Source organism: Neodiprion fabricii, chromosome 6 (assembly GCF_021155785.1).
Source record: "Neodiprion fabricii isolate iyNeoFabr1 chromosome 6, iyNeoFabr1.1, whole genome shotgun sequence".
Classification (NCBI taxonomy): domain Eukaryota; kingdom Metazoa; phylum Arthropoda; class Insecta; order Hymenoptera; family Diprionidae; genus Neodiprion; species Neodiprion fabricii.
Window position 1 is genome coordinate 24476639 of NC_060244.1, and position 15233 is coordinate 24491871.

General features: G+C 44.4%; 1 protein-coding gene across 8 annotated transcripts in view; it reads left to right on the forward strand.

Moving 5' to 3' along the window:
- LOC124185069 (protein sprint) overlaps positions 1-15233 on the forward strand; it is a 101077-nt gene that overhangs the window by 49236 nt on the left and 36608 nt on the right. Inside the window, exon 1 of one of the 8 annotated variants that reach the window (XM_046575431.1) lies at positions 13256-15138. The exons of the other annotated variants lie outside the window; for them this stretch is intronic. Within the exon in view, the coding sequence (XP_046431387.1) occupies positions 15056-15138 (83 nt within the window). The 5' untranslated portion in view covers positions 13256-15055. Of the gene's footprint in view, positions 1-13255; positions 15139-15233 lie in introns of those variants that run through there. 8 annotated transcript variants of the gene reach the window in all.

Below are 15233 nucleotides of genomic sequence, written 5' to 3' on the forward strand. Positions count from 1 at the left end.
TTTTGAACACTGTTATAGAATGCCTGTATTTCAGTTCTCGAAGTAAACACGGACGATAATTATAAGGGACGAGAAAGAAACCCTTGATATAAAGAGGGTCGGAAAGAACGACAAGAAAACGAGAAGGCGAGGTGTAAAGCTTAGAACCAACAACACCGCGCATCACTCGCCGAGCGAGTTTCTACCTATAGTTTTTTTTTTTTTTTTTTATTTCTCCTCGGACGATCTTCGGAATCGTTAAGATTAGGGGTGGCGATGACGGTCCGGGTAGTTACCAGGTCTAACGGGAAATTAATGTCCGCGCCTGCAGGACTCGCGGTAGCGAAGTTATTTGGGGTAACGGAGAGATCCGAACTCGGGGTGGGGCAGTGGATGATATCGTTAACCGCACGTATAGACAAAGGGTGCAGGATGCGGGGTTCTATTAAATACATGCCCGCCCGACGCGGCGGGGCGGCGCTAATTCTCCAGATAATAATAGATTTCGAATATCTCAAGAGTCCCTTTCGAATTTCCCCGGGGTTGCAGGTCGACGGAGATGAAGTCGCTTAGCTTTTCCGCGAATTTCGAGGTAGGGAGGACAGCCCCGGCACCTTTCGCGTGTCAACGACAGACTTGCCGCTTTATATAAATTGTACAATGACGTCAGAAGTCGGGAAATTCCATTTGACGAATGGATTCTATAGAAGGATAATTAACGACGAGCGCTTACGCTGCTTCAGGCACTGTATGGAATACTTCAGATATTTCCCCGCCTCTTCCTCCCCCATCTGCGCAACGTCGAGAGCTGGAGACAAGCCGAAAATAGCTGTCAGTCAAATCTATTCACTCTTGCATCCAGAGTACAACTAGTACCTAGGTGCGTGTTATTCCCGGGATCCGTTCTGCGTTATTTCAGACTTCTTGCTGCGTTTCATACTTCATGCTTCTTCGGTCGATTTTAATTATTAACGAACGACTAATCAGACAGCTCGAAGCGTTAAAACTGTCAAAATGCAAGCTATCGATGTTGCATAATGTGACGAAGAAAAAGAAACGTAATTCTCGTTTCAGGTCTCGTTACAAGCGGTCGACTTCGTTCGAACAAGTCAAGAAAACAACACGTTCTCACTTTTGTTTCACAACGACAAGGCCTTGTAAATACATTTAGACACTGAAAGGCAATTCGCTCCGTCTATTAATCAGAGAAAGAATGAATTAATCCTTACGTAATTATGACCCCACTGGCAGTGATCCGTGCGATTCGCGATTTGCCGATCGTAGGTGCGAATATGCTTTATCGCAGGTAGAGTTGCCCGTTTACTCGAGACCATCGACGATTTGACGTTAAAATCGGATTTCCACAAGTCCACAGCTGTGTCAACGTAGCGTCAAATAGATTACAAATAGCTCTCAGCCACCGATCTCCACGTGTCTAGTGTCCCGTGTAGCATGTTCTACGTGTCACTTGTTCCCGGTTTCCCAGGAAGCGAAGAAAAATCTCGGTAAGAGCGAACGGACAGGCAACGCGTGACAATCTCTGTTCCAGGCGTTGTAAAGCCTCTCGACGTGTGCGGCTGCACACACACACACACACACACACCGATTCACGGAGGAAGGAGTGACGGAAATAACTCAGTTTTGGAACGCAATCTCAATTTTCTCCCCGCTAGCCGTTAAGACCCTGGAAAATATGTGTATATGTATAGAGACAGATCTCGCTGCACGCACGCGATGCTGCACTTCGATCGTTCTTCTTTCTCATTTTCTACAACGCCGCGTAGGGATGCTGCGGAACGATTTACTTCTCATTCTATTTTCGTTTTTTTTTTTTTTATTTTTTTTCTTTTTTCTCTTTATAATTTACTTTTTCTCAAGCAGCCCCGCTCTTCTCCTAATACCTACTCCTCTGCGTGTCACGGAACCGTAACGCTTAACTCAAATCGAACAACCGGCGAGATAAATCCTCCCTGGTAATTCAACCACGTAATACCCTGCGACCCTAGACTTTTACTTCACTTTACTTTCAACATTATCGGATATACGTCAGGAACGGTCTCTCGTGTTTTCGCGGAATTTCTTTCTGGTGTACGGGATATCGGAACGAAATTCTCCGTCATCGGTATTATCTTGTAACAATCGTAACACGCTGCGTACGCAACTCACTTGACAAATCACGTTTTCAGTTTTGGTATCCTCTCTAATCCCACGTATTCAAGGAATTAACGGATCGAAGTATACACAACTCGAAAAGAAAACATATAAGCAAAGAGCCTGATCATTTCTCGGCGTTAATGCCAGAGGAGCTTTTCAGCTTCACCGTCTGGGTAGTTCTCGGCTTCTTTTTCTTCCTCGGAAATGTCAAACTCAACGGAATACCGAGAAAAAACCTCTCCTCAGCGGCAGCTCGAGTACACGAATCCCTGAATCTTCCTCCCCGCAGCTTTCTTGACTCGAACACGCGCGTCAGCTGCTTTATTTCCCCGTTCTTATCAGTCCCTCAGGTTCTGATTAACGCGTTGCAGATTACGAGTTACGACCGCGTCCCTTCTCTCGTGCACGTATCACCCGTACCTAAGAGTCCGTCGTCCGGACGAACCCTCCATCTTCAAATTTATCGTCGTGTCCGGGCTGTTTGTAGGCCGGAACATGTAATCTGCGGCGAAGGCCCGCCAGACGAATTTTCGGTAAATATTTAAGACGGTCTCCGTGATTGGACAAATTGAAACAGAACGGTCTGAGCCTCGTAACTATAAGGCTCAATCGATGTCGCTAAATTATGCAAGACGCCGGGTCACCCGGCTGCGAAATTCCTTGATTCGGTAGCTACTGCAAAGAAGAGATTCTCAGACGGGGAGAAACTTTCTCCTCCGCTCTTTGCGTACTCTTTTTCTCTTACCTCCCATGCTCTTCAACTTTGTACTATAGGTATATTGGATGTGATCCAGATATAACGCATACTCGAGTCTTACGTCTTTTTTACGAAGACACACTATATCCTGTAGTATTAGAACCGAATTTTTATCCCCAGCGTTCTACTCGATACTAATTCCCGAGTATTTCCACCGAATAATTTCCATCATCGGGAGGTTAATCGGAACCGAGCACACCCGACTCGGTACGTGCCTGATACAGCTAGTATGCATGCACGTATATGATCAGATATAGATACCTGCTTGGCAAATTGCAGGCGGTCAGCATCCTCCGGTATAGACATTGAGATGACCTGTGAATAAGCTTGCTGCGCGTGTGTGTGACGAGCACCCAGGGTTCCTAGGGCATGTAGATGTGCGGGGGTGGAAGGAGGGGGGCGACCTTTTCGCGCAGAGCGCGAGCTTTCGCCCCGGGAGGCACTCTAGGCATGGCTAGGACCGAGTGGCTGCCTCGGGTCTAATCTAATTTGTAATTGTAATTTATACCGAAATCACCCTGCCCGAAGAAACACCTGCTCCTTACCGAAATTTCTCTTCTCGCACTAGTCGAGGGTTAAAAAATTGTCCCCGTCAAAACGCGCGGCGGGTCTCTTTCTCCGATCCCGAGACGACGGGGTTTTTCCTCGTGTAAAAAGTGTAAAAATAAATTGACGAATTTGTCAATATCGAAAGTGGATAGAGAGCGACGCCGCCACTTTTCCCTCTTCTTATCGCCTTCCCGCTTCGTTTCCGGAGCCCCTATATCCGTGCATCAGCCAGCACCGACAGAACTTATCAAATAATACGCGCTTTGAAATATTCACATCGGGAATACTTACATAGGACTGGTGCAAGTGTGCAAGCTCGGATGAAATTTTTGCACTCCGCGGTGGAGCGATCTACCCTAATTCTTTGGTTCGTTAGATCCTTTCGACCCTCGTGGTGGTCGCCGAAGGGTTTGTGGAAAATTTCATTCCTTTTCATGAATTAAATTTTGCGCTCGTAAGACCTTTCGTAGAATATATTAAAAGCTTCCGCGCTCGCTACGGGACGCGTCTCTCTGTTCAACACCCTCGAATCTATATCGTCGTCACCTCGAGTTGAAAATCAGATTCTGCAGACGAACGTCAAAAAACTTTCTGCTCCCTTTATGCACGCTGTATAGAGGATGCTCGCATCGCCGTTTGTATAGCCGGAAATATCCATTTTTTCCCACAAAAATATTCAAAACTATATTTCTCTCTTTCTTTCCTCTCTCTCTCTCTCTCTCTCTCTCTTTCTATCTTCAGCGAACGATCCTCGAGCTTCACGCGCGGCAAGCAAACAACGTCGCGACGGATGCAAGATCGGCAAAATTTCTGCATCGATAAAAACGCTAGGTTATTATATTCTCTGTGTTCTTTTCGAGTAGCATAAGCAATTTTTTTCCACCTTATCAGCCTATTCGACAGTCACTGCAGACGTTGCAGGGCTACTACGCAGCTACGGTGTGAAGAGAGAGGGAGAGAAAAAAAAATCAATGTAAGGAGGAGAAGATAAAAAATCACACTACGACCTGAAATTATTCATTGAAAAGTAAATAGGAATATGCCACCGAAGCAATCAAGTTGAGTGACGTGTGTGTCAATCGAATATTTTTTGTATATACTATACAACCCCTGACGTGTTCATCTTTTCCCGCAGTCACCCATCGCCGTCGGCCACCTTGTATTTACTTTTTTTTCTTCCTCTCTCTCTCTCAAAGTTGGCCGTCGTGGGACATACAAGGAAAAAGCTCCTTGAAAGCACGGCGTTTCTATCTGGGTGCAGGTTGTTACTTCTGGTAGATTAAATTTTGGAAAATACATACTTCGAATTGCTGGAACTTGTCGAGTGTTTCAAAGAAACGTGAATAAAGATTTCATGCAAATTTAATCATCGTTCTTTCTGTAAAAACAGTTTTACTTTTTTTTGTAGCCAACGATCTTCACCCTGAAAGTATCATACTTCAAACTTGAACAATTGCAATGCGACAGTTTGACGATTCGTTCAATATTTTTCGGGCATTAGGTATTTCCACCTGATTTCGATTTCTCGGAAAATCTAAACGCTCTAAAATCTAATAACGACGAAGTATCTCATTGAGATTTCACTCCGACCCGTGTAGACGTAAATTCGGGAAAGCGTATCTAGAACTGCGGTCAAAAGCAACCCTCGAAACTGGTTTCAAGAGAAATTGTACGAACAGATATCAGAGAAGTATGTGGGGGGGTGGTCGGGTACGGAAGCCGACAAGTGCGTCCCATAAATCAAAATCGAATATTGAGTTAAATGAAAAGTCAGTGATGCGGACGAGCGCGCAGCAGACGTGGGGTGGTGGATGGTCGGCGAACGACCGAACGATGTCAGGCATGGGGAGCGGAGTCGACGGAGAACCAAGTGCTCGAGGGCACCGAAGAAATTTACTCCCTTCATCCGCGTACCCGCGGCCTGGGGGTGTAGGTACCAAGGATATCTCCGCAGCTTACAGCCTTTTGTTCCCACCACGCGTACGTCTTCAATTATTTATCGCTGACGGAAGAGCTGAAACAATAAAGTCGCTGCAAACGCGTGATGCTGGAATCGAAAGGCTGGGTTAACGGTTCAAAATTCAACCAATTCTTGCGAGATTCAAAATCACGGAGCCAATATTGGCGAACGTTGAAGTGAAAATATCAGATTTGTATCGCGATTCGTACGTAGACTTGGATTTCTATTAAAATCTTTAATACGAAACTCAGGAGTAATTGTGAATCTTATACTCTTGTGTTAAATTGTTTTTAATAGTTACAAGTCGGATATCCTGTGATATCTAAAGAACTGGTATAATCTACGAGTTAATCCTCTGCCCATAAAAAATCCAATTTCTCATTGGTGTGACATCAAGTCGTGTTTCATTGTTATCGGAAATGATGAACATAACTCTCTGGACACTCGTATCCTATAACCACCCATAACTTTACTCCCGTCACCGCTTCCACGTTTCGTAAATTCCTCGTTACAAAAGATCGTGCATGATCAGCTTCGTTTACGTTACTTTCACCGTGTGAATTACGCTCCACATTTCTGAGACGCCATTTCGCATCGCGAGTCCTGCAGCATCTCGAGATCTGAAACTTTATTGCACTCGCTCGCACTCCGCACTGCATGAGACAGTAACCCGAGTGTTGGAATAGGTCGTGGCCAGACGATCCGTTCGATAACGCGAGCTATGCCGGACTGCAGCGAAGATCGCTGATTATTCCGTAATGAGCCGAGTTGCATGCGTCGGTTGAAGAGGTGGAAGAGGAGGAGCGGAGATCCGTGCGAATGCTGCGCCGATGGGCTTCTCTCCTCGTCTCTTTCTCGTCTAGTTTATTCGACCATTTTGGCAGGCATCCAATCGACGGCCGGGGAGCGCCCGCGACTTTTGCTATTCGATTTTTAACTTATGGGGTCTATTTCGGTTATTGTCTAATGTTAGAATGGCGTGTACCTATGCTGTACAACGTACCCCCGGTACACTCAGAGAAGTGCACTTCAACTAGGGACACTGTCCGGCCGGATCGGGTTGGTGAACCACCGACCCTCAGTATCGAATCTACCAGAGTTTCTTTCCGAAGCAGCAATTCTTTCGTGTCTGACAATTCAACCGAGAGATGCTAGTGTTTTGCAATGTTATTGTGCAGTTCATCAATCCCAAACAGAGGTCCGTCAACGTTGGCGATCATCTGAAAAGGTAGAATATCAAACATTCGTATCCAATCTCTTTCGCGAAAGATAAGGCGCCAGTTGTCCCAAGTTGGCTTGGAGTCGATACGAATTTTCGGAAATGTCGTCGTCGTCACGACAATGTTTAAAAATATCATTTATTTCAATTTCATTTTAAACAAAGGTACTCGGTGATGCAAAAGATTTATCGTAAATGTACAGTGACTGTAAGTCCAAGATTAAATTCTCGAGTCTTTGGTACGCGGTGACGCGTTCATCGAAGCATAATAGTCAATACATCTTGTGAAACGATGATTTTTCTATAAATCGAAAACAGTTTTCAACGTGTATTTTGAAGGGGAAGCCATAACCGCTTCGATGTACCTATGGTGAAACCTGACCTAACTCGGTAGTAAAGTTTTTCCCCTATTTCTATACCGCTGTAAACTCGAGTTTTGTGGGGAAAAAAGAAACGAATTTCGGTTCGGAACACCCTGATGTACGAACGTACTTTATACGTAAGATGCAATGCGCAAGTTTTATGTACGGTAATTTGAAGACAGATGACATCCGGCGACGGGGATAAGCCGCAAGCTCTTCTTTTTGCATTTGAAGCTCAAGATCCGTGCAATTTTTACTTTTATATTTTATTTATATCTTTTCTTTGTCGCCTTCGTCGTCGTCAACGTTTTTCAAAGATATTCCGGTCTTATCGGGGTGAATGAAGGAAATATCGAAGTAAGCGGAAACTGGCGCGTTTGATCGTCGTTCAAACATCGTGTCGGAATGCGCGATTTCCCGAAGCGAGCGACGCATGGCACTGTTGCAGCGGCAGCTACGTTACACAAGAGCAGCGAATCGATTTTCCGTTTTCAGTACACAAAAGGGCTTTCGTTTCCTGCATTTTTTATCCAATCTTCCTTTTTTTCTCTCTCACTATCTCAGCTCTCCTTTTACTTTCTCTTTCTCCTATTGCTTCTTTTTCACTCGAAATATGAAGTGGCGGCATTGTTGCCGGTGACAATAGACGCGAGGGCGACACCGCGGTGTGGCCCTTAAAAGGCTTAGGCACACCCCGCGTCGCGATGTGCTTCGCTCGTTCGTATCGTCCTCCTCCTCCTCGTCGTCGTCGTCGTCCTCCTGAAGATGGCCTCGGGCCACGGTTAAAACTGCTAAACGCACTGTACTACTGCACATTAAAAGGGGTCCCTCTCCTCTCCTCTCCTCTCCTCTCTTGTCCTTTCTACTTTTCTCTCCTCTCTCACGCACCGTGACTGTCGTCCCTCCGTATGTGAACGGTAAGGACCGTGAGGACTGCACGATGACATCCAAGAGACTCGACGCATTGTTATCACCTTATGGAGTGAAAAATGAAAGATAGAAATTTTATTGCTCACCCGGTGTCTCCCCAATGCGATGTATGAATGAGAGGGAAGAGAATGGGAAGATTGAAAGGAACGCCTCTGTATGATGAAACACTAGTAAATACCGTCCCGCTACCGGCTGGCTGCCGCCCTATGCTGTACCGTATTTTGTCACAGCTAAAGTTTTATCGTCGCGATAGAAATACCTCACGTGTATACACGGAGAAAGGATTTCTTGAATTTACCTTGCGTAACATAGGGATCAAATATTGCCGATAAGAAGTATGGTCATTTGTTTCGAAAAAAAGAGCGATTAGTGCTGAAAAAAATTGTGCTATCGAGTGAAAAATTAGGTAAACTAAATATTCTTAGATTTTTCTCAACAATATGCGGAATTTTTTATTCTGATCAGAGGCTAGGTCTGATTTTACGATTCGAATTAGGCGGTGGATTCGAGAGTGCTGCGTGACAGGTGCGGTTTCGATGCGGCGCTACCGCATAGCTGACAAAGATTTGTCGGGTCTAAAAATTCCCGTCCTGTTTTTAATCCCGGAGTACGATGTCTGAGTCGTTTAAAGAATCCACGCGCCAATTAGAGTGTAAATAATCGCCCGTTTGACACACCGGATTAGATATCTGCAGCCGGTATAATTTAACTTTTGCTACTGCCTTTGGATGGCTTTTGAATTTTCGTAACATCCGAATCGACCGCCACGCTTCCAACGTTTATTGTGGCTAATTTTAACCACCGTCCTCTCCTCGGAGTTCTAGACGCAGGTTCTTCTTCAGACACTTCAGCTTGTGATATCTTTGAAACAAGTTTCTTTATTACTCTCCTTACTCTTACGTTCGTCAACTTATTTCGTCGTATCCGCCTCTTTTCACCACCCCGTGAGAACTTTGCAGTCGGTAGAAATGCGCACAAGACTGTATGCTACATTACGCTCGTTCATGAGAGGAAGAATACAAAAAATGTATATGCGTTACGCACCGTAGCAGCAGAGTTAAGATATGATTTACCTGCCGTCATAAATTTGGCGGTGAGAGAAAAAAAAAAACAGTGTTTTTCTCAGTCTTTCCTCTGTCTGCTTCTCTCTCTTTCTTTCTTTCTTTCTTGCTTGCTGGCATCTGCGATCCCGGTACAACTATTTGTTCAACTGCATTTCTAGGTCTTTAATTTCATCTATTCCGCACAGTCGTCACGCTGTGCCGCATACGTGCATTGGCTTCAAGAACTTACGCGAGAAGCCTTAAAGAAGAGAGAGACTGCTTTGTCCACTATGCATTTTATCGTATCTCCTTGTTTTCGTTGTCATTTCGGTTTTTTCTCTTCAGCGAAACTTCTACCAGACGCGTTGTATCTTTCCGTCAGTGTGCACGGAAATTATTATATTAACAAAACTGCGGTGGCGAAATACAAGAAACGATGTTTAGCAAACAAGGCCTGAGCAATTCAGGGCAACGTTTAAGTTTCTCCTTTGTTCTTCTGCCTTCTTATTGCATACACAGATCGTAATAATTAGTACTCCCCATTGTCTTCCGAAGAAGTCGACCGTTTGAAAATCAACTTCGACCATGACGACGCGGTGACGATAATTCATTCGTATACCGCCTTTCAGCGCAAGGCGACTATGCGCGCTGTATAAATATATTCTATACTGTTGGTATACGTGTACACAGAATCCGGGTGTTGTGACGAAAAGAGTATGCCTAGGTACGGAGTGCGGGAAAATATGAGAAACTCTTCGCCATCGCATTGCAGCAAACTTGTACGAACACCGTGCTGTTAAGCGTGCGGGGCAACCTTACGGGAGGGAAAAAATAAAGAAACTAAGCGAAACAAAGCTCCGAGGTATCGAGGTGATCAGCAGCCCTGGGGCTGACAATGAGATAAGGCTGAGAAATCATACGCGAACGCGTCTACCTGTCGTATAGTATTTTAGTACCTTTGCAGAGTGAAGAGATTTTTAACGCCGGCCGGAAGACGGTAATCGAGTGCAACTGTGCAGGGGTATCGGCGAACCGCTTAATAGCTTCTCGCGGTAATTAGAGAACAAAGAAGGCACAGAGTGTGTATCCAGCGTCGGATCGCGTTTGCTATTTCTGAGAGCCGTTGACCAGTCTCAGGTTGACCTTCACTCTCCCGGTCCATTCCTCCTCCTCCTCCTTCTTCTCTTCCTCGCCTCTCCTCTCCTCTCCTCTCCTCTTCGGTTCTTTCCTTTCCTTTCCTCTCTACGGATCCGACCGTCTGCAAGCGTCGACGGCGCATCGGGACAACCGTAAATGTATTATGCCTGCAACCTGCGCAACGATCTTCGCCTACCTGCACCATCGACGCTGGTATCTTCGGCTGGACAACCTCCTGGTTCTGGCTTTTCGTTTCAATGTTCGATACTCTCGTAAAGCTCACTTATACAGTCTTCTCGAGCACGTTATATACCTACTACCAGGTAACTATGTGGAACAGCTATAAGGATTTTAGTGTGGAACGGTCGTCATTTCGACGAATGAAATGGACTATCTTCGATGTTCCTAAGGAGATCAGTTTTTTATTCGTGCTCATCCATTTACTTTGAACACCTTGAACACCTTGAGACCGCTGAAACTTCAAAACCGCAGAACCTTCCTGAACATTCATTGCGGCAATGAAGTTGGGAAGCTTTTTCACTGGACCTCCATTTAGAACGGATAAAAAATCGTGTAGGTAGCCCAAGATGACTTATAACCTCGAAAGCTCGAAGGGAGATGTAACAGGTTGTCTGCTGCTGATGCAGAGAAGGCCGGTGTCAGAAAGGATTTCAATAATTTGTTCCGAAGAACGCGATTACACGCGAGCCATTCGTTTTTCTTTCCGTGGCACGCGGTGAGCATGGTGAGCATTTTCGTCCAGAATTCACACGTGCGATTCCGCAGCAGTTGGCACGGAGTCGCATTACTTTTATAGGATCACGGGTAGGTATGGAAACTTTAATAACACTTCGTATTATCGGTTTACGCTTGCAGTACAAGCCTGGAAGTAAGTGCAGCTGACATTAACGCGCAGCTTTTCTTTTACCTCTTTTCTTTTTTTTATCCCTCACGGTTATCTCCGGTCCCCAATTAACTTTCTACACCTATACCGTAACATCCGAAGCGCAGCGCAGGGTAGACATTACTTGCGAAATTGCATCCTGCGCGTTGAATTGCTTATACCTCTTTACCGTAACACAGAGAGTTTCTCTGAGATTTTTTTAACAACGTTTACGCAAATCTTTTCCACCCCACCGAATTTTCTGCACACACAGAGACAACCTGCAAAACTCGTAAAGTCAGACTTGTTTGTACTTGTATATTATACATCATACGCTTGCAAAGAACGAATATCGTGTTCCTGTGTACCTGTAATACACGTATCGCGGTTTTTGTTTCTGATCGTTAAGTTGACGCGGCCGTTTAACGTCTCCTTTCCTTCAACTGTCCGTTTCCACTTAATCGAACCAGACTATTACACGAAATTATGTATCCTGGGTTGAATTACGACCTCGTAACTTTAACGGAGCTAGGGTTGAAAACAGCTTGGTAGCTAGCTCGCTTGCTTGGGTACGTCTGGAAAGGGAGCGAGTGCGGTCGATTTGAGAGGTATTCTAGGATGGATTTTTTTCTCCCCTTCTCTCTTCTTTCTATCATACGCTTCCAATTTTGGAAGTCCGTAACGTATACGATTTTCTCTTGTCATTGGGACACTCTCTCTCTCTCTCTCTCTCTTCATACTTCGGAGGTTTTTCCATACAGGAATGCCCGCCCTTTCTTTCCTCGTTTTTGCGTTCTAGTTTTAACAAATTGGCTGTCCCTTGTACCGATAAAAATATTTACATATCTTTCGTTCGTTCGAGCTTTAAAGAAGTCAAAAAAAAAAGGCAAAGAAGTCGTAATAAACAACCGCGATTCCCACAGGGAACGAAATTTCGTAGGCACCTGCATAACTCGCTTCCGTGAGCATCAGGTGGACTTGGCTACGTCTTGGTATAAATTTTTAATCTCTCGTAGCATAGTGGCGGTCTACCATTTTCACCGCAACCCATTTTCAAAGTGTTCGTCTCACCTTGTACACACCCTACACTTTCCCCGTCGTATTTCATCCGCGTCGCCCACGAATTCGACGAATCTACAGGCTGATCGAAAGAAAGATAGAAAGAAGAAAAAAAAAATCTCGCCTATATTTCATTTGCATTTTGAAGTATTAGATTTTCGTTATTTTTAAACGTGACGTGAGAAGTGCGAGGCCGAGCGTAGGTTTTTGGATCTCGCTATATTCCAAAAAGGAAAATTCGTTCCACCGTTTAGAACATGAGCAAACAAATAATCTCCCGCTTACTTTCCGACCTACGCTTATTATTTCATACTGAAAATTCTCTCGCAATTTATTGCAGAATTTAGCATTGAATTTTATCAGACCGAAAGACTCGCTTGTTTCCTGGATGCTGCATTCCTTCTCTTTCTTGTTTCCTTCATTTGTCGCGCAGTGCTTTATTATCGAGTACGACATAATGTGGCGATAGTCGGCGGTAAATATCGTCGCCTATACGGTGTAGGCATAAATTTATTCAACCCGCAGCGAGGCCATGCAGCGTAAATAAACTTCAATCAGAACTCATAACGATCAACAATGCCTGATGTAACGCTGCTGTATGTCAGGAATTATTCTCACGCAGTAACGATCCTCTCGGATCAAAAAGTTCACACTCGAAGAATGTTCGATCGGAATATGTTACGATACGAATCAACGTGCGGTTAGGAAAGATAAATTTTTTCTTCCAATCTTGTTTACACTCAAGCGGTTTGTACAAGTAGACAAAAATGGGTGGATATAATCACGTGGCGTAGGCGTTCCATGTGTTCATAGACCAGAATGTACGTAATAAACTAGCAACCGATCCTCTGCGTATCGTCAATGATGTTGTATTAAAAACAAAAAAAGTTTAACCTGCGCAGATTTTCTGTCTCAAAAAAGATTAAACTAGATTTTTCAAATCTGACTGTATATATATAGACAGGTAGTGAATTCATCGGTCCAACACTAATTAAGGCCAAAAATAAATCATATCGCGAATTGATAACGCGCCACGAATTCCGAAGATTAGAAGGATCGTGGATGACCACTTTCTATCGCCGACTGAGTATTTTCGAGACGATACCTCCGAGCTTCTGGCCTACAATATCGCGAAATATCGCCGAGTATAAGACGCGTTGGTGCGTCTAGAGTCCTGGGTCTCGTGGCATTATAATGTGCAAGGAGCCAGTTCATTCGCGACCGTTCAGCGAGCAAGACATTCGAATTGCTTTGTCTCGCGCGAGTATCTATAAATATATGCGAGAGCTGGCGATCCGATCGAAACCGTTGCAGGGTCTAATCACGATTATCGGAAAAGATTACCATTTTTTACCGCAAAATTTTTCACCCCTAGAAACATTTCCGGATTTTGTTCGGTGTAGCTGACACGAACCTCGGAGGAGGACGCCGACCCCGTTGAAGGATATGACGAATTTGTGAAATGTTGGTGGAGGAAATCGAGAATTCGAGAAACCATCATCGCTTACTGCAGTAACGGTTCAATTTACATCCCTTGGAGTGTAATAACTCGAGTGCTGTTAATAGAAACCGTAAAACCGACGTTGGAAAACCTTATTGAAGAATGTTGCGAGTTTTCGCTGGGAAAATGAGGTGATAGGAAACATTTTTTTGTTACAACCTGAAAAGTTTTTCGCCAGCAACTTTGTGATGTCTGCCGATTTGTACAGACCCTCGTATAAAATTAGCTGAACGCGCCGCGTTTAGCAGAAGTATTTCGACGAGTTATTAATACCGACCGAGATTTAGCGAAAGTAAACCGATATTATAAATATTTCGATATTTATGCCCGCCGTGTACAGTATTGCGGCGGATACGCTGAAATCGCAGTTGCTGCGATCAGAAAACAAGATAAAGTACGATAAGAGCAGCGGTCACGTGTATGTGTGTATAAATATGCGTAAGTCAACCTGTGATGTTATATACACGGTACGTATCAAGTTTACTTGTTGCAGTTGACAAACGAAGTGTGTCTGTGGTGATTCAATGCGATCCGAGTGATGAAACTGCTTGAGAATTTCATCGATCCGCAACGACGTGTCGTATAGTACTGGTTGAACGTTGATGGTTAATGCATTCCTCCTGCAGTTAAATCATTCGTACAATTGTCCGGTGTTATAGTCTCAGTGTGAAACAAAACGTGTACGCGACACGATAAAGGCAAGTCAATAAAAAAAAAGTGTAAAAGGAAAAAAAAATAATAAAAAAAAAAAACCTATTTAGCAAGCAACGACGCTGATAATAAACAACGACAGCTTGGCGACAGTCACGAATTACGATATAGTTTAATCTTCTTATAAAGAGAGACGCCCACGTCGTCGACCCTTCCTCCTCTCCCCATAACCGTTTGTCACGCTAAAAGCTTGTAAAATCCTTTCCTCTTCGGTGTAAACTTTCTCCTTGAGACGATTTTGCAAAATCGAAAGTTTAACCTGGCTCCGTGTTGATGTTAATATATACCGCGGGCGAACTGTATTACAACGTGAAGACGTCGGGTACGATAAAAATAAAGTAAAAATAAAATCATCGATATGTTGCGCAATAAGGGATGAAGTGAAAAGCATCGAGAATTCGCGCGTCATTATATGAGCTAGCCAGGATCCCGCTGGCTCGGAGTCGAGTGTTTTTATCTTGAAAACATCTGAAAATGAACGCTAAATATAAACCGAAGAATTTCAGAACCGCGCCGAGCGCCGCTTCTCTATTTGCACAGTTTTGCCTACTCGAAGACACGACGGCGCTGACGCTCCAGCTGCACATGCAGTGATCTACGATTTATGAGAAACGGGTATAGCACCTCGCCTTCGCCGTCTCCAGTTACATTATCTTGGTGAATCACACCGTGTCCTGACCCCCGTGACAGTCCTCAAAAAGGTTTACGAAAAGTACCGTTGTCTGGTGGAAGTGGAAGTGGAAGTTGAAGTTGAAGTTGGAGTGCCAAGTGCGAATCCTTTCTCTCTTCGGCTCCTTTTCTTGACCTACAGATGCGAACAGAGTGTCAACGCAAAATGTTGATCACCAAGTACACGACGATTTTACTGCAATCTACGAATCAGCACATCATAAGGTAAGTCAATCATCGTCATTCCCTGCAAGACTCGCCGCCTTTCTCGCCAGTATTCGAACTACAGTTTTAACCGTTGGGTTGTTTTTCTTAATGGC